Source organism: Tetrahymena thermophila, assembly GCF_000189635.1.
Source record: "Tetrahymena thermophila SB210 genomic scaffold scf_8254608, whole genome shotgun sequence".
Classification (NCBI taxonomy): Eukaryota; Ciliophora; class Oligohymenophorea; order Hymenostomatida; family Tetrahymenidae; genus Tetrahymena; species Tetrahymena thermophila.
The window spans coordinates 62823-88568 of NW_002476378.1; the positions used below are offsets into that span (position 1 = coordinate 62823).

The window sequence follows — 25746 nt, forward strand, 5'->3', positions numbered from 1 at the left end:
TTAATTTGTCAATTACGACGTTAAAACCATAGAATAATAATTCAACTTATTTTAGATTATTGCAATACAAAGTTTAATAAGATTTTATTTATTTTCTTGATATTATACTTTAATGGGAGATTTTGAATAGTAGCTTTTTAAACTTAGTCTCTTTAAAAGCTTAGATGATCATGATTTAGGTAAACCACCTGATTATCAAAGCAGCGATTAGTCAGTAAGTTAAAATGACGATTCTTTGATCATACCAAATTTTTATAGAAAATCATAGCAGGATTAATAGTAAATCGGAGGCAAAAACACTATTTAAAAGTAGGAAAGCTTGAAAACAAATAACTCACACAGAAGCAAATCAGCTTATCCTACCAAAAATATTAATAGAAATTCTTCTTTGAATATAGTTAAAGTAGAAAACTAAAATTAGCAATTCTTTACTCCTAAAAAGCAGAATAATCAGATAGTTAATTCTAGTTCTGTTCACAATGAATATTAGTAAGATACAACATAAACTAGTTATAATAAAAATATGCTAAAGACAACTAGCTCAAACTACATTTAATCGAACGAAAAAGATCATTATTTTAGTAATAAAAAGAATTACATTAATAAAAACAGCTCAAAAGGTCATAAAAAAAGTGGTCTTAGTTAAAGCTATGCTGAAAACGATGGTTTAAATAAGGATTCTGACTCTGAAGAAAGAGAAGAAATCCAAAGAAGAAGAAATTTTGAATTAAATATGGAAAGCAAAAGGTAAATGCTTGAATTTGAATTTGAACAATCAGAAGATAGAAGGAGAGCTTAGTTAAAATAGCTCCAAAACTCTTAAACTAAATCTCAGGTATTTATTTATTAATTACTTTATATTTATTAAAAAAGAACTTGAAACATTTTATGTTATTTATAACTTTAAAAATTATTAAAGTAATTTTAAATCCTTCAATTAATTATTAGAATTAGTTGTTTTAATGTTAACTCTTTTGATAAAGAAGATTTCTTTGTTCTAGATAAATAATAATATTTGATATATTTATGAAAATAAATACGAATTAAGATATTTGAATAATATTTTATTCAGAATTGTTTGTTTTTTATTGCAATAAATTTCATAAAAAATTAAATTAATATTTAAATTAATTAATGATGAATAGTTAGTAGATGTTTTAAATGGATGGGTAGATTTAAATAAAAAAAAAGAGATGCAACTTCAGTAGCTCTAAAATACACTGGCTATTAAAGATAGTGGAAAGCCACCAAAATTGCTATTTAAGAAGTTAAATAATTCCTAATAGGAGACAAAGTAATAGAGGTCATTGAGTGCAGCTTAATATTCTGCCTCAAAAAGTTAGTTCAATTAAAGATTAACATTTCATAATAAAAATACTCATAGCTTTGGATATATTATTCCTTAATCGTAATATTTAGCTTCAACTTAAGACTTTTTCCCACTCAAATAAGAAAAAGATACATCAGCACTTGAAGAAAGAATATAAAATATTAAGCAAGAAATTGATAGAGTAGAATCACTGATTTTCAATTAAAATCAAATTCAGCAAAATATGCAATACGAAGTCATCAATTTAGGCTATACTATTGTAAAATTATTATTAAATTTATTTTTGAAACGTTAATTTAATTGGTAAATTATTTATTATCAAAGAATAAGAAAAGAAAGAGTATAAATGGCAAATAGCAGCTAAGAACTGAATTTGAAGATAAAAATTCTTAGTTTGCCAAAATAAAATCTAAAATCTAAGTCAATAATTCTCAAACTAAGAAAAACCTTAAAAATCTATCAGAATAATACACAGAAGTTTCAGAAAAATAAAAAGAAATATTAGGAGAACAAGTGAAAAGATCAATTGAAAACTAAGTAGCAGTAAAACATCAAAAGGATAATATGTGCAATCTTTTAATTTAAATTGAGGTAATTTTATAATTTACTAAAATTGAATAAGATTTCTGATTGATTTAAATTTAAAAGAAAAATATTCATAAAATTTATTGGTTATGAAATCAAATTTCAAATTAGCAATAAAATGCTTTAAAGGTTTATTGAAATATTTCATTAACAATTAACAGAGCAGTTTTTTCTTGAATTTTAAAAGAAAATTGTTTAAATTATTTATAAATTTAAATTGTTAAAATTATAAAGAGTTGCTTTCTAGAAATATCTTAATTTTATAAAATGAAAAAAAAGATATTTATTTAGATTTTGCTTGAAAATCAAATATTTATTGAATTAAAATTTAAGTTTATTTTATATAATAGAAATAAAAGCAGGTTTTATAAGAAACAGAGATAGAATTAGAATAACAGGAAATTATTGAATAAAAATTCAAAGAAAGAAACCAAGAATAATTGAGTTTGATATAACAAATAAAAGTTTTAGATGATTTGGATAGCTTGTTCTTAAAAGATTAAGTAAAATACTATTTAAACAGCTAAAAATTAGAGCATATAGATAAATATATGAGTAAAGATTAGAGTGTACTTTTTGATGATTTTAGTTTATAGTCACCTTTAATAAGATATAAGTAATAAAATGTATAATAGAATAAAGATTTGGATAGAAAATAGTTTTTATAAATGCTCGATGATTTTTATGAGAGACATGGAGAAGGGCCAGTAGAGTTATCTTACTCACTCTTAAATTATTTTTAGCATTTGTCTAATTAATTCGAAGGACATAAGATGGCCTACAATGAACTTAACTTTTAAAAGTAAGAAAAAAGTTTATTAGAATAATAAGTAGATGAAGATTTATAATAATTAAAGATAGCTTAATATGATTCGCCAGAATCTCAATCTAAAAGATAAATAATATAATAATAAGTTAATTAAACTTAAAGGCTTGATTTAATTTAGCATCTTTATGTAGAAAAATAGCTTAATTTAGGAGTTAAAATTTTCCAATAATCTTAAATGCTGTAAGAAGAAATTTAAATAAGTGAAAAAACACTTTTGTATTCTTTCATGGGAATAGCAGAGAGTTTTATAAGAAAAGCTAAAATTCTTTTGCTCATGCAAGATTAATGCAAAGTAAATTCAAAAATATTTTTCAATTCTATTAAAAATTTTAAGAAAGAAACATGCAATTTTGTTTTAATTTAAATAATTTAAATTTTTTTGGGGATTTTTTAAATTTTTGATTAAAATTTGATTGAGTAAATTCCTTTGTTTCAATTGAAATTTATCAAGTTTTCTAAGTATTTACATGCCTTCATAAATAAGTAAGTAAATGAAAAATAAATACAATCAAAAAATTTTTTCAATGATTCCATCTAGTTTTCAGCAAAAAACTAACTAACTAACTAACTAACTAACTAAATAAGATATTCAAAATTTAATCTTTTTTTACACCAAATAGTTGTCAATAATTTATTTTAATTAATATTAACTATCATAGTTTATATCAAAATTAAAAGGCATTTTACTCAGTTGCTCCTCTATTTTTTTTCTTTTTTAAATCATTAAATCTTTTTTTTTTTAAATAAAATAAGAAGAAAATTTATTATAAAAAGGAAAATAATTTATTTATTTCTTTATTTAATAGGTAAATTTAGGATAAGATCTATCAGACTATATTCAAGAGTCTATTAATAAAATAAATAAAATGATTAGAAATGATGTAAAAGTATTGAAAAAGTAAACAAGTGAGAAGAAGTTTGAAATACCTTAAGAATTTATGAAAGATATGGGAAATTTTAAAAGGAATTTAGGGTTAAAACTTTTAAGCTAGGTAAAATTAAATGAGAGTAGTCCTAAGAAAGAGTTTGATGATAATAATGTTTTAATTTTATTCAATGAATATTCTGATATTCTTCAAAAACATCATAAATCTTAGATTTAGCCTGATAATTCAGTTCTTGAAAAATGGATTTATGAACTGAAAAATGACAATATTATCAATGGATTTGCTAACCAAAATATGATAATCAATTTCTTAAAAAAATTAGATTGCTCTGAGCAAGATTCTGTTGATGTAAGCTTTTCTTATATTTTTAAAAATATGCATCTTCTTAAGAAGGAGGCATGGAATAATTATTAAGAATGTCTTGAGTAAATCTTTTAACTTGAAGAAAATTTACTCAATAAAATAAGAGTCAAACAAGAGGAGTGTAAATTTCATATTGAACAATCAATTCTTTGTTTTTTAACTTTATTTTATTTTAGTGCTAAATGAGATAATTGCAGCAAGCCCTAAATTTTAGAACAAAAGAACAAAAGAAGCCAAAAAAAACATTAATTATTTGTCATAATAAAAATTTCCATTTATTAAAGACTTTGAAAATTTAAATCAAGTAATCTTAAGTGAGAATAAAGAAGCTGTTAATCGAATCGAAAGTTAAATTGATAACCCTCAAGTCACTCCTATTGAGCGTAAGAAACAAGCAAATGAAAAGTAAAATTCTTAAAAATCAATTAAATATAATAATTTTTATTTCACAATAATTAATTAATTATGTATGAAAAAGTAAAAATAGAAAAGCAGAGTTTGACATTGAGTTTTTCTTAGAGAAACTTAAAACAGATGGTAAAAAGAATTTGAAAAAGGAAATAATTGAGAATGATGAAAAAATAAGAAGGGAAGAGGAGAAGGAAAGAAGAAAAAGTTCGTTATTATTTAAAACTGATCAAGAAGAATATTTTTAATATAAAGAGTCTCAGCACTTCGATTAAAATGTTGTAGAAGTTAAAAATATAAAAGAAAAAGATTAAGACTAAGATGCTGAAAATACTCAAATTCTTAAATATCCTCTTTACTTTCAAAACTTCAATGACAATAATAAAATCCAAAAAAATCAACAGGAACTTGAAAACAAGTAGTATTTTTAAATAAGGAAAAGGGTTATATCTTGTGACTAGCTGAAGTAAAAAAGATAAACCACAATCAATTATGAAGATTTTATCAAACCAGATGCTATTGGAAGTGCTAGAAAAGATCTTGCTCTTAATTCAAATCTCATCAACCACATTTCAAAACGTAAATAATTTTATCGAATATTTCAAACAAGCTAATTAAATGAGCAAAAAACAAATTTGCTTGGCTATTTTTTACAAATAAATATCTATGTTTCTAAGTAATATTTGTATTAAATAACCCTTTTCTTACAAATATTTTAATAAATAAATAAATATAGAAAAGTATAAAAAGTTTTGTAGTTAATTTTAAAATGAATGATCAAGAATATAAAATTCAAAGATATTTTAATAGCTATATTTTACATAAGCTTTATATTTTTTTTGAGCAATATTATTTTTAGCTTGTTTATTTTCAATTTAAAAAATGTTTGAAAATATAAAATTTAGTTGAAGCATCTACTTAAAGCATTGATAAAGAAGGATTAGAGAGGAGTCTTAGATACCAAAAAACATACCTTGAAGATATAAACCAGAACATGAATAATAAAAAAATAAGTAATTATATCTTTAAATCTTAAAAAATAAAAAAGAAAGTTGTTCATTTATTTTTAATTTTTTAATTTTAGAAAAATAAGTTAGACTTAATTCTGAAACAAATGCCAGTAATTTCAATGAATAAAATATGAATAATTAAAATGCTTAAGAAAGAGATGGCTAAGGATAAATTTAAAAGGAAAGAAAGGTAAGTCCATTTAGTTATTTGATAAAAGCTAGAACAGAGTCCAGTCCTGATTACTATCAGCAAGAGCCTAATTAGTTATAAAAAATAAATAAATACTTATTCTTAAAGACTTTAAAAGAACCTTAAAATAATTAGTAATTGTCTTAAAATATGCAAGCAAATAATAAAAGAAAATAAATAAATGGAAACAAATCTGAGGCTATTTTAAAAAAAAGAATATTACCCTACAAAAAGAGCTTTCACTCAATACTGAACAGCATACTTGATGAGTAAATGAAGTTAAAGTAAAATAACAAGAATACCTAGAGTAAAGAGAATCTTCTGAATTAGAGGAAGCCGTCTAGTGATATAAATGGAGCTTAACAAGAAAACTAACAAAATAGTGAAAAATTAAATTAATATAGCTTAACTTTTGGTAAATTAACAAAAGATAATGAAAATACTGAATAGTATCCTTAATCAGATTAGAAAAACTTAGAAAACAAATAGATTTAATTTATTTAATAACAACCAAGAAACTCTTTAATAAAACCCCAAAAGGTTTAAAATTAAGACGACAAACAAAACTATTAATAGCAATCATAATAAGCACTAAAGAAGTTTTTAAATTTGAAAGTACATACTTAGATCAAGCAAAATAACTCATATTTACATAAAAATACTCATAACTGAATGAATATTTTAATCAGTTAATAAAATTTAACCTTTAATTAAATAAACTACAGTAAAAAATTAAATTTTATATTAAATTCTTGTAAAATATTTTGATTGATTTATTAAATTTTAATGAATAAAAAATATGTAAATTTATTAATACCGTAATTAATTATTCTCAAAACTACTCACTTCTCGTCATTCGTCAAAAAATGTAGAATTTACAATAAATAAAATTTATTAAAATTTAATAGAAAATGTTTTATATCATTAAATTTTTTACATTAGATATCTCAAAATTAATTGATAAAATATATAAAAATAATTCGATATCTATATAATTGAAATATCTTATCAATCATAAAATATTTATATATGCCATACCATGTAGCTAGCTAACATTTGATAACTAAGTGGCATGAATCTTTTTTTTAAGTTATTGAAGTTATAATAAAAAGAATGAAATCTAAAAAAATTAAATTTATTTGGATATGTATTTTAAATTTTATTTTTATAATAACAAAAACTAAATTTAAGTTTAGACAGACAGACAGGCAGACTAATTTTGGTTTTTAAATACTATTTTCTATCGCAATAAAGCAATTTTTAAATTATAACTCCCTATTTACATTAGAAATTTGATCAGGGCTTACTAAATTTTTAATTTTGGTAAAGTTTAAAAAAGATTTTTGATCAAAAATTAATAAATCTATTTTGAAAGATATAATAAATATTCTGCCTAAAAGCTAAATATTTATTTAATAAAATTTACTTATATTGAATTTAGAATAAAACAAAAGTAAAGAAAAGTTCTTATTTTTTGTTCCTTTTCTTTTATTTTGAATATTTTTTATAAAATTATTTTTATTTTCCTATTCAAAATGAACAGGCAAATAAATACTTAAAATTGATTTAAACAAACAAACAAACAAACAAACAAACAAACAAATAAACAATAAATTAAATTTGATTAAAATAAAATCACTAATATATTTATTTTTAATTATGCTTCTATAATTTTATTCCCATTTTTGAATTCTAATTTACTATTTCTATTTGAATTTAGATCAGTCACTAATCAGATTTATTTTTATTTTTGATTAAGTGTAAAGAGTTTTATCAAAGATCTATAAATCTTTTATTAAAGATAAAATTATCTTTGATAGAACAAAATCTTTATTCAATAAAGAAAGCTTGGCTGGTTAATATTAAAATTACTATATATTAACAAAAGAAATAAAAAATTTCTTATAATTTCTCAATTTTTTAATTTTAATAAGCAATTCATAAAAAAATTATGATTGATCATACTCTCTCTATTTTGATTAATAATAAGGATATTCTTTTTGATCAAGAATTTATTTGTAGATATTTTACTAATAAAATTATCTTTAAAAATAAATGCTACCTAAAGACAAATGTTTATTGAATAATAATTAATTAAGATAGAAATTAGTGTAAAAACAAAAGAAATGAAAAAGCTCCTATTTCTTGCTCCTTTACTTTTCCTTTTAGGAACAGGAATATTTTTGATTCAAGGAAATAAAACTAGCTTACTAGATGATGACAGTGTTACATTCACATAATTTGGTGATTGCAAATCTAAATCGGTTATTGCTGCTCCTTGCATGGATGAAAACGAAACCCAAATAGTCACATCAAGCTTTTTAATGTACCTTGGTTAATTAGAAGAATGCTAAGAATTCTATGAATATGTTAACTCCGTATAAGAATCAAAAGATTATGATCATGCCTTGATAAACAAAGATTAACTATTTGAGAAATGTTATGCTAGTGAAAAGATAAGAAACCTTGCTAATACTAATGAATGCTTTTTTACAAAGTATTATGCTCCTAGATTCCTTCTTTGTGGTGGTATAGAAAAATACGCTTATCCTCCTTATACTACTTTTGATATTAAATAATGAAATTTTATCTAAATTAAATAAATAAATAATAAAATAATTTTTTTATATATTTATATGGAAGTATATTTATTTATTAAAAGCTTCTTATTAAAAGTTTAATTTTTTATTTAATCATAATTCTATTCTTTTTTTACAAGCTTTTATTATCAATATAGTTATTTTGTGAGGAATTTTAAATAAGTTTTACTCTCAAAAACGTGTAAAAAGTATTTTAAGTACTTTTTATAGTTTCATTTTAATAAATAACTTTCTTTTGCCTTAAACAGAAAACTTTTCTATTTTTCTTAATAAATATTATTAAATAAATAAATTACTTTAATTTTTAAGTAAAAATGTATGAATTTTTATTGAAATTAACTATGAGTTTATTTATTTTTTTAAATATTTATCTTTATTTTAATGATTGTTAAAATAATTTTTTTTATTTTAAAAATTTTAAATTTCTACTCTCAAAAAAAACACACATACATACATACATATTATACACACATAAACTTATGCAATTTTTATTATTTAATTTTTGCAATATTTAATTAAATGATAATAAATGATAATATGTTAAAGAATTTGTATATTTTTATTTTTAATAATTTTTTATTTATTATCGATCAAAATAATAAATACTTTTAATTAAATTGATTTTTGAGATGTAATAGAAACTTAGAATAAAAAAGAAGTTCTGAAATCACTATTTGTGTTGATTTTACTTACTTGAAGGATTTAGTGTTTTAAAGTAATTTTAAACTTCCATCATTTCTTGTATATCATTATTAGCTTATTAAAGACATGATTCGAACTCTTTAAGCTAAGGTATTTTTTAAACAAATGATTCATACTCTTCTTAAAGTTTTTCTAATTTTTCTTTTATTTATTGTTCAACCATTTATTTTTTTTGCAATTCTAATTTAGTGTTGCATTTTTCATCTTGAAGACTATTAATTTAATCGACTTAACTTCTTGAGTATGATGGCACATTAGGATAATTTGGACTTTTAATAATCTTATCTATATTATCAGTAGTATTATTTACTAAGTTTTGAAGAGTTTTTTATTCTTCTATTATCTGTATTGCTTCTTAATCTAACTAATTTATTTTTGTTTAATAGTTTTCTTCTTCTGGTTTTTTTAATTTGTTCATACAAATACTTTCTTTACTTTAAAGGTCTATTTCTATCTTTTGTTAAAGATCTTAAATTTTTGTATAATCAAATTAAGCTAGAGGGAGAATTTCTTCTTTTAATTTTTTTGTTAGAATTTTAAATAATCTTATTGTTTTACTTTTATCAGTATTATAATTTATTATTTCTATCGTTGAATTAGTAAATGTATTATTCATAAAATTCATGAAATTCTTATTATTTTCTTGCTCTTCATTTTGACATAAGTCACTCTCATCTTCATCTTCAAATGAAAATTCTTAGAATTCCCTATGATGATTTATTAAAATTAAAGAATTTTATTTATTTAAAGGGAGTGTATAGCGCAACCATTTCAAAATAAATTCTTCATTTGCATTTGCGGCTCTAATAGAAGAATTTATCACAATTACTACAAAATCAACTTATTATTCTTTTATATAATCCACAATATCGATTAATGTATACCAATTATTTTATTATTTTTAATCTGTAAATCCTGGTGTATCCGTTACAATTAGTGTATAATCCTTTAATTCAATTTATTCAGTTTAAAATATTTATGTTGCGCCGCTAATGTTTGCTTTAGGTTTAAATTTAAAGCTTGAACACAAAAAATTGCAAAAGGTAGATTTTCCTGATCTAGAAAAGCCAGTTACAAGAACTTTCTTAGTTGGCTTTGCTAGAATTTAGCCAACTATAAGAAGCACTAAAAAGATTATGGTAAAAGAATTTACTTTTTTCATTTGAGTGTATATTATTTTTAGAATAATTTAAAAATTATAAAACTGGTAAATCTTTGAAATCTGATTTTGAGGCAACAAACAATAGATCAATTTATAAACAAATTAATCACAAATATATAAATGATAATAATTAATTTTTGGAGATAAGGTGAAATAGTTGTTTGTGTGTGTGTCAGTCTCATATAATTATTATAAAATAAATTGATGTATTCAGCCAAATTATAAGAAATTAAATAATCAAAGTAAAAAAATAAAATAAATCATTTTATTTGTTACTTTTCTTGCAATTAATTAAAGAAATTGAAAAAATATTTTTTTTAAAAGAACCTTTTTAACTCAGTTAAATCTGTTTTAGAATATTTAAGTTTTTAGAATGCAAACCTAATCTATTAAATAAAATATCAAAAATCACTAATTTTTTGATAAAAATTTGATTTTCCACCCCTTATAAAATAAATGAAATAAAAATTTTAGGTTAATTTTTAATCTTTGATTTTTCCTCAAAAGATTAATAGATTAGTTTATATAATTAGTAAATTAATTAATTCCCCACTTCGAGGAGACATACAAGTCAGTCATACATTCATAACCACAATCTTAAAGATGTTTGTTACCTCTTCTAGATGGCATAAACATATATTAGAAATATAAATTATTAATCATATATATTAATACGTAATTTTAACTTTACGTAAGTCATATACTTGCTATTTTTGAATCATGAATATTTAGTATATAATTAAAGGAATGATTTTTAAAAGCTTAATAAATAATAAAATTTATTATATAATTTAAAACTAAAATATATTTTAAATATGATGAATGCTTAGATATTTATTATCAAGTTGTTGTGAATTAAATTAAGCTATGCATAATTAAAAAGATTTTTTTAAAATTTCGATACTAAATATAATTTTTCTCAAAGTGCTTTTTATTATTAATATAGTAATTATTATAGATAGCGATTAAAAGTTTATCTACTAAAATATAATAATGATTTTAATACTTTGCTTGATTATATAAAATAATTAAATAGAAACGATAAACAGAGAATATTTACTAATTCAATTCAAAATAAAAAAATAAAATTTAAAATAATGAAATCAAATTTTATAATTTTTAAGAAGTGTTTTTATTTATTTATTTATTTATTTATTTATTTATTTATTTATTTATTTATAGCTTCTTATCAAAAGTTGAATTATTTTTATTTAATGATAATTCCATTCTTTTAATAACAAGCTTTTATTATCATTAAAGTTATTTTGAGAGGAATTTTAATTGTGTTTTACTCTCTATAATTAAAAATTATTTTGATAATTACATATTTATTTGTTGCAATTTATGTTTATTTATTTGTTTAATAAGGATAGAATTTCATTCTTATTTTAATTTAAGCAATATTCTAAAAGTTAATAATACTAACAAAACTACCTTCATATTTTTTAAATAATTTTATTTGAAAAATTTTTTTTTTAAATTTTCTTTAAGTTTTTCCATAAAAAAATATTTTTTGACTCTTAATTTATTGGCTCATAATTAATGAGAATTTCAAGTAATTAGTTTATTTATCTATATTCTATTATGAAAGTGCTTATCTTTATTTTAAGGTTTGTTTAATTAATACATTTTAAAATGATATTTATCTTTATTATACACACAAACTTTAAGATATTAATTTTAATTATTTAATTTTTACTTTTTTTCTCTGATTAATGCTAAATTATTTAATAATCTAATATTTATTTATTAATAGAGATTTTATTTATTTTGTATCAGGATAAACAATTATGTTTATCTTAAGAAATGCTCAATTAATTCATAAATTTTAAAATTATATGTTTATTAAAACAAAAAAATTTTAATTATTTAATTTTTACTTTTACTAAATATTAATATTTATGATTTAAAAATTTAATAATTTTATTTATCAACATAAATTATTGCCTTTAAAATGATATTTCTGAGGTTATAGAAACATAGAATTAAAAAAGGAACTATCAAATCATTATTAATATTGCTTTTATTAGCTTAAGGAATTAAGTTCTTCAAAGTAATTTTTAACTTCCATCATTTCTTGAATATAATCATAACCTGAATGAAGACATTATTTAAACTCTTTATAAGGTATTTTTTAAAGAAGGGATTCAGAGTCTTCTTCAAGTTTTTCTAATTTTTCCTTAATTTTATATTCAATCATTCGCTATGATAACATTTAAAATCTTATGTTGTATTTATCATCATGAAGTCTATTAATTTTATTGATTTAATTAATTTATTAAAATCTTTGATTGTCCTTCAAAAATAAATTTCCTGTATCAATCATGCTATTTGGATTATTTTGAATGTAACTTATATCAAGATCAATAGAATTTACTAAATTTTGAAGAGCTTTTTATTTGGCTTTTAATTATATTAGTTCCTATTCAAGTTTAGTCATTTTTCTTAAATATTTTTCTTCTTCTGGCATTTTAAATTTTTTCATACAAAAACTTTCATTCTTTTAAAGTTCTGTTTCTATCTTATATTAAAGATCTTAAACTTTTGTATGATCTAATTAAGCTAGAGGGAGATATTCTTATTTTAATTTTTTTATTAGAATTTAAAATTCCTTTTCTGTTAAATCAAATGAAGTATTATAATTTATTTTCTCTATCGTAGAATTAGTAAAGGTATTTCTGATAAAATTAATAAAATTTTGATTATTTTCTTCGCTTTAGTTTTATTAGGGATCAATTTGATGATTTTGCGGGCACTCATCTTCATCTCCATGCTAGCAAAAACTTAATATATCCCTATAATAATTTACTATAATTAAGGAATTCTATTTATTTAAAGGGAGAGTATAATGCAACCACTTCAAAATATATTCTTCATTTGAGGCTCTGATAGAATAATTTATCACAATTACTACAAAATCAACTTATTCTTTTTTTACAAATTCCGCTATATCACTTAATATATTCGAATTATTTTATATATTGATATTTGCAAATCCAGGTGTATTGGTTACAAAGAGTGTATAATCTTTTAATTCTAATTATTCAGTTTAAAATCTTTAATTTACGAAATCATCAACTTAAAACATGTAGCTCGAATGTAAAAAATTGCAAAAGGTAGATTTTCCTGCTCCAGTATGGCCAATTACAAGAACTTTCTTTTTTGGCTTTACCAGAATTTAGCCAATTATAAGAAGCACTAAAAAGGTTACGATGAAAGAATTTACTTTTTTCATTTGAGAGTATATATTTTTCTAGTAATTTAAAAATTATAAAATTGATAAACCTTTGAAACAAATTTTAGAAAACAATATTTCAATTTATCATCAAATTAATCACAAATATATAACTTTTATAAAATAATTTCTCAAAACAAGTGCATAAAGACAAATTATTAGAAATTAACATATTCAAAAGTCATAAAATATAAGATGAAAAAAAGAAAAAAAAAACTATTAGTTTGTTCTATTATTTTATTTTAGTTTCAATTATTTAGAATGAAAGAGTGATACTTCTTTTATAGATAATTCATATAATTTTATAAATTAAACTATTTAAAGCTTTTAAAATATCTATTAAATTTTCTTATGGTGTTTATTTTTCTTGTAATTAAAGAAATTGAAACATTTTTTTTTAAAAAGAGCCTTTAAAACTCATACTTAAATAGCTTAAATTTGTTTTAGAATACAAACTTAACCTACTAAATAAAATATCAAAAATCACAAATTTTTTGATAAAAATTTTTTTTTCCACCTATATAAAATTAATGAAACAATATTTTAGGCTAATTTTTAATCTTCGATTTATTCTTCAAAAGATAAAAAAGATAAATAATATCCATACTTGGAGGAGACTAACAAATCATACTTGATTAACCACAATCTTTTAGATGATTACCCCTAATATATAGCATAAACATACATTATAAATCTAAATTATTAATTATATATAGTAATATCCAAATTGTAAAAATATGTAAGTCATATACTTGTTTTTTTTGAACCATGAATATTTAGAAAAAAATTAAATTATAGATATGCCTTAATTAGTAATAAAATTATTTTACAATTAAAACTAAAATATATTTTAAATAAGATAGATGCTTAGAGATTTACCTTCAAGTTATAATGAATTACTCAAAAACAATGCACATTGGATATAATAAAACTCTCAATACTTAATATAATTTATTTAAAAGTATTTTTTATTAATTATAGCAATAATTGTTAGAGATTGCAATTAAAAGTTTATTTAATAAAATAGATAAAAGATTTTAATATTTTGCTTGACTAAATATAATAATTAAATAGTAGAGACAAATACAGAAAATTTACTAATTCAATTTAAAATACAGAAAAGAAAATTTTGAAATCTTAATTTTAAAATCTTTTAAAAAAATAAAATTTAAAATAATGAAAGAATATTTTATAATTTAAAAATAAATTTTTTCTAAATAATTAATAAAATTCTTCAAAATAAGATTTAATTTAAAGTTAGTATAAACAAGAAATTATCAAATCATTATTATTATTATTATTGCTTTTATTTGCTTAATGAATTAAGTGCTTCAAAATAATTTTTAACTTCTACCATTTCTTATATTTCTTAATTAGCTGAATGAAGGCATTATTTGAACTCTTTAAGCTCAGGTATTTTTTAAACAAGTGATTCTGACTCTTCTTCAAGTTTTTCTAATTTTTCTTTAATTTTTTGTTCAATCATTTACTATGATAGTATTTAAATTCTTGTGTTGCTTTTATCATCTTGAAGTCTATTCATTTAATTGATTTAAATCGTTGAATGAAATGTATAAGTTGTAGTCCACCATAAAAATCCTGTTGTAATTTTTTCACGAGGGTTATCAATAATATTATTTATGTCATGATTAATAGAATCTACTAAATTTTGAAGTGTCTTTTATTCTGCTTTTAATTCCATTACTTCCTATTCAAGCTTAACCATTTTTCTTTAATTCTTTTCTTCTTATGGTATTTTATATTTGCTAAAACAAAAACCTTCGTTTTTATAGAGTTCTATTTCTATTTTATTTTAAAGATCATAAACTTTTGTATGATCTAATTAAGCTAGAGGGAGATGTTTTTCTTTTAGTCTTTTTATTAGAATTCTAAATTCTTTGCCTGTTAAATACATTTTAGTATTATAACTTATTTTCTCTATCGTAGAATTAGTAAAGGTATTTTTGATAAAATTCATAAAATTCTTATTATTTTCTTCACTTTTGCTTAATTAGGGATCAGTTTGGTTCTATTCCAAACACTGATCTTCATTTTCATTTTCATCTTCATCTTCATATGAGCAAAAATTTTAGATTTTCCTATAATGGTTAACTAAAATTAAGGAATTATATTTGTTTAAAGGGAGAGTATAACGCAACCACTTCAAAATATACTCTTCATTTTAGGCTCTAATAGAATAATTAATCACAATTACTACAAAATCAACTTATTCTTTTTTTACAAATTCTACAATATCACTTAATATCTTCCAATTATTTTATTTTTTGGGATCTGTAAATCCAGGTGTATCTGTTACAAGAAGTGAAAAATCTTTTAATTCAATTTATTCAGTTTAAAATATTTAGGTTACAGAGTCACTACTTGCTTCAGCTTTAAACTTGGAACTTGAACATAAAAAATTGCAAAAGGTAGACTTTCCTGATCCAGTATGGCCAATTACAATAACTTTCTTTTTTGACTTTGCCAGTGTTTAGCCAATTACAAGAAGCACTAAAGAGATTATGATGAAAGAATTTACTTTTTTCATTTAAATATTTATTTTTTTCTAATAATTTAAAATTATAAAATTAGTGAATCTCTGATATTCAATTTTGAGAGGAATATAAAAATTTTTTAGTAAATTAATAATAAATACATAAATGAGAATTACTTTCTTTTGGAAATTATTTTGAAGTTGTTATTTATTTTCATCCCTAATAATTATTATATAAACAAATTCTAAAAATTGATGTATCAAATAAAATTATTAGAAATTAAAATATTCAAAAGTCATTAAAATTTAGATAAAAAATAATTTAAAATATAGTATGTCTTAATTAATTTGTTGCTCTATTATTTATTTTATTTTAGTTTCAATTATTTAGAATGAAATATATATAAATAATTAGCTGTATAAGTCAAAAATATAGAATATCCTGATTCTAATTTAAGTATATATAAAAATAAATAAAAATAAAAATACTTTTTTATATATATATATGGAGGTATATTTATTTATTTATTTATAGCTTCTTATAAAAGTTGAATTTTTTTGTTTAATGATAATTGTATCCTTTTAAAAACAAGCTTTTGTTATTAATCAAGTTATTTTGAGAGGAATTTTAATTAAATTTTATTCTCAAAAAATGTAAAAAAATATTTTAAGTCTTTTTATAGTTTCATTTTAATAAATAATTATAAATAGCTTTTTCCTTATAAGGAGAACTTTTGTATTTTTCTTAATAAATAATATTAAATAAATTACTTTAGTTTTTAAGTAAAATTTATGATTTTTTTTTGAAATTATTAGTTTATTTATTTATTTAAATTATTTTATCTAAATGTTTATCTTTATATTAAGGAAATATAAACTAATTTTTTTTATTTTTAAAATAAAATATTTATGATATGAACAAAAAAAAAGCACACACAAATTTTAAGAGGTTTTAATAATTTAATTTTTACAATATTTAAATGAAAAATGTAAATACTTTAAAAAAATTCTCTCTTTATTTATTAATAAATAGTAAGTAATTTTTAATTTATTATCTATGAAAAGAAATAATTAATTACCTTTAAATTTATATTTATGATGTTAATTGAAGCTTTGAATAAAAAAAGAAACTACAAAATCATTATTAATATTGCTTTTATTTACTTAACGAATTACGTGCTTCAAAGTAATTTTTAACTACAATCATTTCTTGTATATCTTCATTAGCTGAATGAAGGCATTATTTGAACTCTTAAAGCTAAGGTATTTTTTAAACAAGCTATTCAAACTCTTCTTTATGTTTTTCTAAATTTTCTTTAATTTATTGTTAAATAATTTATTAATATAGCATTTTATTTTATGAGTCGTTTTTATCATCATTAAGCCTATTCATTTTATGAATTTAATGAGTTGAGTGATATCTAGTCTTAAATAAATCTCCACTATCAATCCAGCGACTTGGGTTATTATGAATGTAATTTATATCATCATCAATAGAATTTATTAAATTCTGAAGATTTGTTTATTCTGCTTTTAATTATGTTACTTCCTATTCAAGCTTAGCCATTTCTCTTTAATACTTTTCTTCTTCTAATTTTTTAAACTTGTTCATACAAAAACTTTCGTTCTTTTAAAGTTCTGTTATTATCTTATCTTAAAGATCTTAAACTTTTGTATGATCTAATTAAGCTAGAGGGAAATATTCTTATTTTAATTTTTTTTTTAGAATTTTAAATTCCTTTGTTGTTATATTAATATCAATATTATAATTTATTTTCTCTATCGTAGAATTGGTAAAGGTATTTTTGATAAAATTGATAAAATTCTGATTATTTTCTTCACTTTTGCTTAATTTGGGATCAGTTTGACAATTTTATGCGAACTCATCTTCGTAATCATTTTCAACTTCATCTCCATATGAGCAAAAATTTTAGATATCCCTATAATGGTTAACTAAAATTAAGGAATTATATTTGTTTAAAGGGAGAGTATAACGCAACCACTTCAAAATATACTCTTCATTTGAGGCTCTGATAGAATAATTAATCACAATTACTACAAAATCAACTTATTCTTTTTTTACAAAATCTACAATATCACTTAATATCTTCCAATTATTTTATTTTTTGGGATCTGTAAATCCAGGTGTATCGGTTACAAAGAGTGTATAATCTTTTAATTCTAATTATTCAGTTTAAAATATTTAGGTTACTGAGTCACTACTTGCTTCAGCTTTAAACTTGAAGCTTGAACATAAAAAATTGCAAAAGGTAGACTTTCCTGATCCAGTATGGCCAATTACAATAACTTTTTTCTTTGTCTTTGCCAGAGTTTATCTAATTAAAAGAAGCACTAAAAAGATTATGATGAAAGAATTTACTTTTTTCATTTGAAATTATATTTTTTTATAATAATTTAAAATTTTAAATAAATACTTTTGGAAATTATGTTGAAATATTTTTTTGATTTTCTAATAATTAATTATTAAACAAATTCTAAATTGATGTATCAAATAAAATTATTAGAAATTGACATATTCAAAAGTCGGTCATTAAAAATTAGATAAAAAATAATTTAAAATATAGTATGTCTTATATATGTTAATATATGTTATTTAATTTAAACATGACGGCAAAGTCAGTTAATTTAACTTTAACCACCTAAACTTAATTATAGACTAATTTTTATTAAAAATATCTATTTAATTTTTCCATCTTGTATGCTTTTATTGTATTTAGTATTGCAGTTTTTAAATTCTAATTCACTATTTTCATCAGAAATTTGATCATGCACTTACCAAATCTTTAATTTTGGTAAAGTGGAAAAAGGATTTTTGTTCAAAAATTTATAAATTTATTTTTAAAGATCTATTTATTTATTCTGCTTATTATGCAGGTAAGCCTGTTCCTAAAAAAGTAGTGCACTATGAATATGTTTTGATAGAAGTTGGGTATGGGTTCTTACTGTCAGCAGTAGATAATAAAAATAAGTACAACACCTACAGATTTCACTTAGATTATTCTTGATAAAAATAATGTTGCTCATTTAAACCTAATTGCTAGGGATAGCCTTTGATTTGGTAGATGAAGTTGCAGAAACATTTGATTAATTCTCATAAGAGTTCAATAACAAAATTTTTTTTTAGGAGTTTCAATGATTAAAATATATTAAGATAAGACAAAATATATACAAATAGAAATAAACTTTTTTATATTTTATCAAATTACAAAAATGTCTAAAAAATGAAAATTTAATACTCTTCAAAACTGCTTATTTAGACATATTAAATTGGAATACATAGCAAAACGCCTTAGTGCGCTTTTATGTTATTTATAAAAATAATTATATGTTAAATAACTATGAATGTTATTAATATTCTTTATAGTAAAAAATCATTTTCTTTTCATATTTTGTGCAAATTTTTGATTTATTAACTTCAGATTTCCCTTTATTGGATTTTATCATAAAAAGATATATGCTTAATACTTTATAATTCTGATTGTGATTTCTTCATTTCATTTTACTATTTAAATTCTTTTATTGAATAAAAAGCATTTACTCTTCAGATAATAATATCTGATAAGAATTAAAGTGTTATGTATGTATGTATTTATTAATTTTGCTCTAATTTTAGAAAGCATCATATTAATTTTTGAATTAATGATAGATACCTTAATTCTAACTAAAAAATACATTCTTAGTATATCCAACTTAAATTATTTAGCATATTTTTTTGCTGTGTCATTAAGGAATTATCTAACTTGATTTGTTGAGTTAATAAAATGACAATCAAAAAAATATAAAGGAAATTCACTTTATAAATCAAATGTAACTAACTATAAAAAAAAAAAGTTAAAAAAACTTCACTCAAAGCTTTAAATAGGGTAAAATAAAAATAAAACTATGTCGAAATTATGTTTTATTAGTGAATTTTACTTCAGAAGAAATTAATAGTTGGATAATAATTAATTGTGGAATTAAAATGTAAGGTTTCATTTAATAATTAATTTTAAATTAAGAATAATGGCTGGTGGTATTTACTTTTACTATTGAGTTAGATCAATTTTTTTATAGCCAATTAATCAATCAATAAATAAATAAATTAAAAAGAAAATACATAATTTATATTATTACATAAAGATAAATTTCAATCAGCTTCAAACCAAATTTGATGAAGAGCTTAACCATTTTGAAATTTTTATTAAAGCAATTTAAAACCTCATTAATTTAATTAAGCTCAGTAATTATATTTGATAATATTCTATATTTCAAAATGTATTTTTTAATTTTATATTTATTCTCAGATTAGTAACAAAATATATATTTGTTTTAATCTTTCTATTTATTTATTTTAAATATTTTTAACCAACAAATTAATTAAAAAAAAGCTAACTAATTTTATTCTGTAAACATACAATATAATTTCTTTTAAACGAAAATCTTAAATATATATGTAACCATTTTTACATCTATCTGTCAATTAATAGTTGAATAAATTAACTCGCTTGATCATTCAGGTATCCAAAAATATATTTCATAAAATTCATTAAATTACAAAAAACAAATTAGTTTTTTAGAAATTTTTCAAACTATTTACATATACAAGTAATTTACTCTAAAAATTTTTAAGTTTTAGTAAATTTCAATTAAAAATAATACTTTTTCCTATTTAAAATGATATTTTAATCTTATAAAGAAGAGGTTTATTAAACTTTATTCAAGATTTAGATAGGTTTTGTAAAAACCTTTGTATAATTTTGTAAATTCTTATATAAAGTAAGCTAATGATAATTTGCATTTTTTGTTTACGGTTGTAAATTAATTTATATGTTTTATTTCAGCTGTATTAAATATTTAAATTAATCTAGATAAAATATGGAAGAAAAAAAATCTAAATATCTTATTTTTAATTTATTGAATGAACAATCACTCAAATTATTAAATAGAAAAAGTTAAGATAATTTGTATTTCCCTAATTACAGTAATTAATCAATTTAAATCTTTTATATTCCAACCCATAAATATTTGATATTTAAGCGAATTTAGAAAAGATATACTAAAATATCTAAATATCTTATTTATATTTTCAATGCAAATTCTGACATAAAGGTAGTTAAGATAAATTTTATTTTATTATCATTTATTGCAACTATTATTAGTAAATAATCATCTTTTTCACTTATTTTTAATGCATTAGAAATACTAAAACAATTCTAAAAATAATCTTCTACATATATTGTCAGCAAAAAATTTTTTTGATTTGCCTATTCTTTAAAAATTAATAAAAATATATCCATCGCTGATCGCTGGAAAGTAACTTTGACTCTCCTAATTCAATATAGATTATTTTTAATTTAGTTTACATTCCAAGTAAAATAGCCTTAATTTAATCTGGGGTTGCTTAATCTATAAAGAAATAATTATTTATGTTGCTTATCATTAAAAGTTTACATTGAGATCTCCAAGAAAGAAATTTTCTGGATATAAATTAGAAATGAAAAAAGGCGAAGAGAGAAACAAATATAATTAAATAAATAAAATAAAATAATAATAAATAAGTAAATAAAATGAGATAAAAAAATATTATGCTCTTGAATATAATTTACCTGGTGCTTATTAGCCATATAATAGCTTAAAACTATGATTACAATACTGCAAATGTTTGTGATTTTAGCTCGTAGGGTAAATCTCAAAATTAAGTTGCTTATATGTGTACTCACTAAGCTCTTGGTTCTTGCTAGCTACAATAAGCTGTATAATCTGATGGCTACTCCAGCTTTGCAGAGTACGGATTCGGTGGTTATGGAAGCTACCCTCCCTCAAATTATTGCTGTAGATGTTTTTAAATTTAAGTCTAAGACAGTGATGCTCCTGCAAAGGATATTATTGTTTAAGGTATAAACACTGGTGGTGATGTTATCAGTAACTAATTCGATTTATCTATGATTGCTGGTGGTTTTGGGGCTAATAACGGATGTGCTAACAAAGTCTTTGCATGGAATGGTGGTCCTTGGGACGGACGCGCTGGTCCTGCCTAATATCCTTCTAGTGCTGCTGGTAATTGGTGCAGCGATCCTACATAAGATAATTCTCAATGCTAAAATCCTTACTCTGGTGGTATCACCTAAAAAAGTGATTGTGCTAAGTTACCTAACAATAACTTAACCTAACTATGTGAATACTCTTTTGATACAAAATGGAGAACTAGCAACGGGTTAAGGGAAACTATTATGAAAGAAGTAAGATGCCCTGCTGGATTGATTAGATTATCAGGCTGTAACAAAGATGATCCATCTTTACCTTACCCTTCTGGAAAGCTCTCTGCTAGTGATCCTAATATTATAAGAGGAAAATTGACTCATATGTGGGATTGTAAATATTTTATTACTTTCATAATTTTATTATTATTGATTTTTACTAAGTTTAAATATGGAAATAAAATTTGATTTAAAAAATATCTATTAAATTAATCTATTTGAACATAATTTAATTGATTATCAAACATAAAAGAAATAAATAAATTATTTACTTAATTTTGTTGTTCCAAGCAAAATTTATAAATTAATTTACTGAATGTGATTTCAGGCAGGCGTGTTGATTTTATCACAAAAAAATTGAATTTTTTGTTAATGTTTCAAAAAAATTGTAAACAGACAGATTTCATAAAAATAAAAATTAGCAAACCTGATTTTCATTAAATATCTTTAAAATAAAATACCCTTTCTTTATTCTTTTCAGAAAAAACAATACATTCTTTATTAAATTTAATTCTCTCTAATAAAACTCTCAGCAATTAAAATATATTAAAGCTATATTTTGTACTTTATATAGGTTGCAAACCATCTTGCTCATGGACTGGAAATGTATTCCAAGCTAATGGAACTGCTGTCATGTCTTGTGATGCTTCAGGCACCAATATACTTGGTACTAATACTTCGTTTTAATGTGAGAATCTTACTTGTGATCCTAGTTGTAAAACCTGCTCAGAATCCAATGATGCAAACAAATGCACAGCTTGCAATACTGGTTCCTACTTAAGCTCAAACCCTGGAAAATGTACTACTTGTCCTCCTTAGTTAAATTGCTTAGAATGTTCCAATAGCGTTACATGCATAACTTGTTAAACTGGATATATTTTATAGAATGATGGATCTTGTAAGTAACCTTGTGATTAAAGTTGTAAAACTTGCAGCACTCCTTAAGATGCTACTTAATGCACTTCTTGCAATGATGGATACTATCTGAGTGGATCTTCCGTTGGTACTTGTTCTAAATGCCCATCAAATTGTACTAGCTGCCTTTCTGATATTAGCTGTTCAGCTTGCACTGATAATTATGTTTTAATAAGTGGAAGTTGCTAACCTTGCAACAGTCCATGTTTATCTTGTATAACAGATACAAATACTTGTACAAGCTGTATTCAAGGTTATACTTTAAATGGAAATACATGCCAAGCAACTTGCGATTCTACTTGTAAAACTTGCAGTAAAAACTAAGATGCAACTTAATGTACTTCTTGTTATTCTGGATTCTATTTAAATGGATCTACTATAGGATCATGTGTTTAATGTTCTTCAAATTGCAGCAGTTGCACTTCCCAAAATAGCTGCTAAACTTGCACCAACAACACCATATTAGTGAGTGGTTAATGCTTATCTTGTACGAGCCCATGCTAAACATGCTAGACTTCAGTCACAAATTGCTTATCTTGTGTTTAAGGGTATACTTTGGATGGAAATACTTGTACTGCTTCAAACACTGGAAATTGTCATCCTAGTTGCTAAACATGCAGTAAACCAAACGATTAAAATTTTTGCACTTCATGCCCTACAGGATATCTTGTTCTTGGAGGTAACTGTTAGCCTTGTTAAAAGCCATGCTAGAACTGTAGTGGAAATCCTAATAGTTGCACTTCATGCATTGCAAATTATTCATTAAGTGGAAACACATGTGTTGGTAGTAATTAAGATTAAACATAGTGCCATCCCAGCTGCAAAACTTGCAGCGTTTAGCATGACTAAAATTCTTGTACCTCATGTTTTGATGGGTTTTTAATTTTAGGCAATGGAAATTGTTAGCCTTGCCAACCTCCTTGTTTTAACTGCTCTGGTAATCCTAATAGTTGTACTTCATGCATTGCAAATTATTCATTAAGTGGAAACACATGTGTTGGTAGTAATTAAGATTAAACATAGTGTCACTCCAGCTGCAAAACTTGCAGCGTTTAGCATGACTAAAATGCTTGTACCTCATGTTTTGATGGGTTTTTAATTTTAGGAAATGGAAATTGTTAACCTTGCTAGCCTCCTTGTTTTAACTGCTCTGAAAATCCTAATAGTTGCACTTCATGCATTGCAAATTATTCATTAAGTGGAAACACTTGTGTTGGTAGTAATTAAGATTAAACATAGTGTCACCCCAGCTGTAAAACTTGCAGCGTTTAGCATGACTAAAATGCTTGTACCTCCTGTTTTGATGGGTTTTTAATTTTGGGTAATGGAAATTGTTAGCCTTGCCAACCTCCTTGTTTTAACTGCTCTGGTAATCCTAATAATTGTACTGCATGTGCAAGCGGCTATGCTTTCTAAAACGGTGTATGTTCAAGAATACTAAGTGATAGTTCATAATGTAATTTAACCTGCTAAACTTGCACATAAGCTAATAACGCAAATGCATGTGCATCATGTGTGAGTGGATTTGTTCTTACCTCAAATAATGCTTGTATCAAATAAATTTGATTACATTATTTACATATAAATTATTAAAAAACTCTATAAACATTTATATTAGTAGAAACTTGAATAATATTATGTTAAATTTAAAACAAAATCTAAATTTCTAAAGTTTAATTATTATAATTCCTCGCTACTTTAGTCTTCTATAGAGTACTAAAAATTTAGCTGAGGGTTTCTTTTTATTAAAAATTAAAAAATATTAGAATTTTATAAATTTGATATAGCAATGATAAAAACATACATATATATATTTTTTAATTTCCTTAATTTATCTCTTACGCTAAATATCTAATCTAAAATTAAATATTTTATGAAAATCTATAAAGAAGTTTCTCCAATAAAAAATAAAAATGAGTAGAATTGCTGTAAAAATTTTAAACAGTAATTAATAGCCTTTGTTGATGTTAATTGATTTTTTATGATATGATTAATTTTTTTAATAAGAATTCTATCATATAATAAATAATTAGGGATACATTATTATCATTTATAAAGATATACTTATTTAAATATCTAATTTTCTTTTAAATGAAGTTAATTTTTATAATCTATAAAAAGACCCATCAATAATTAAACTAATATTTTTTAAATAATTGATTTACTGAAAATCTTATTAAATGAATTAAATTAAATAAAAATAAGTATTTAAATACTTGTCAATTATTAATATAAATTTAAATATGTAATTAATTTTATTAAGTTTTTGATTGATTTGTTTTTTTAAATACAAATTTTTGTTTGAAATTTTTTAAGGATAAGAAATTCAATTTTCAAACAAGTACATACACTGAAAATCAATTATGATAAACTAAAATAATAAAATAATTATACGTTTGGAATGATCAATACAATAAAAAATGTAATATTTATTCACTCGTGTTTAGAATAAAAATTTGATAATTACTTACAATAAGATTAAATGAAATCACTAAATATTTAAGATAATAAACAAATAAATTGATGAAAATTTATTAAAAAATGAGCAATCCAATAAATTATAGTTAATAATAATCAGGTAAGCAATAATTTTATTTCATTATAAACAATAAAAAGTCATTTCTACTGATAAATAATTTGATTTTTATAAGATAAAGATTTTCTTTTTCTCTTTTTGGAAACTAGCTGTTAAATTATTAAATAAGTTAATTTATGATAATTACATTTGATTTTTTTATTTGTAATTCTACTACTCTAAGATTGTTTTTTAAAAAAGTAT

General features: G+C 21.8%; 7 protein-coding genes across 7 annotated transcripts; 3 read left to right on the forward strand and 4 right to left on the reverse strand. All coding sequences in view use genetic code 6, as the record gives it.

The window, feature by feature from the left end:
• Positions 1-112: 112 nt before the first annotated feature.
• Positions 113-6274, forward strand: TTHERM_01009900 (hypothetical protein; the record flags this gene model as incomplete). Its single annotated transcript, XM_001017699.2, has 9 exons — positions 113-835; positions 1146-1589; positions 1655-1921; positions 2266-3036; positions 3551-4115; positions 4171-4399; positions 4473-4981; positions 5308-5415; positions 5487-6274. 9 exons carry the CDS (start codon positions 113-115, stop codon positions 6272-6274), a joined length of 4404 nt encoding a protein of 1467 aa, XP_001017699.2.
• A 1326-nt stretch (positions 6275-7600) lies between these two features.
• TTHERM_01009910 (transmembrane protein, putative) lies at positions 7601-8184 on the forward strand (the record flags this gene model as incomplete). The annotated part of the gene is made up of 1 exon (XM_001017700.2): positions 7601-8184. The coding sequence occupies exon 1, from the start codon at positions 7675-7677 to the stop codon at positions 8182-8184; it is 510 nt and encodes a 169-aa protein (XP_001017700.1). The 5' UTR covers positions 7601-7674.
• A 685-nt stretch (positions 8185-8869) lies between these two features.
• Positions 8870-10066, reverse strand: TTHERM_01009920 (50S ribosome-binding GTPase; the record flags this gene model as incomplete). The annotated part of the gene is made up of 1 exon (XM_001017701.3): positions 8870-10066. The coding sequence occupies one exon, from the start codon at positions 10064-10066 to the stop codon at positions 8870-8872; it is 1197 nt and encodes a 398-aa protein (XP_001017701.1).
• Positions 10067-12071: 2005 nt separating this feature from the next.
• On the reverse strand, positions 12072-13301 carry TTHERM_01009930 (50S ribosome-binding GTPase; the record flags this gene model as incomplete). The annotated part of the gene is made up of 1 exon (XM_001017702.3): positions 12072-13301. One exon carries the CDS (start codon positions 13299-13301, stop codon positions 12072-12074), a length of 1230 nt encoding a protein of 409 aa, XP_001017702.1.
• Positions 13302-14583: 1282 nt separating this feature from the next.
• TTHERM_01009940 (small GTP-binding domain protein) lies at positions 14584-15849 on the reverse strand (the record flags this gene model as incomplete). Its single annotated transcript, XM_001017703.2, has 1 exon — positions 14584-15849. The coding sequence occupies one exon, from the start codon at positions 15847-15849 to the stop codon at positions 14584-14586; it is 1266 nt and encodes a 421-aa protein (XP_001017703.2).
• A 1084-nt stretch (positions 15850-16933) lies between these two features.
• On the reverse strand, positions 16934-18184 carry TTHERM_001009941 (small GTP-binding domain protein; the record flags this gene model as incomplete). The annotated part of the gene is made up of 1 exon (XM_012798029.1): positions 16934-18184. One exon carries the CDS (start codon positions 18182-18184, stop codon positions 16934-16936), a length of 1251 nt encoding a protein of 416 aa, XP_012653483.1.
• Positions 18185-22656: 4472 nt separating this feature from the next.
• Positions 22657-23040, forward strand: TTHERM_001009943 (transmembrane protein, putative; the record flags this gene model as incomplete). The annotated part of the gene is made up of 1 exon (XM_012798030.1): positions 22657-23040. The coding sequence occupies one exon, from the start codon at positions 22657-22659 to the stop codon at positions 23038-23040; it is 384 nt and encodes a 127-aa protein (XP_012653484.1).
• Between the last annotated feature and the right edge of the window lie 2706 nt (positions 23041-25746).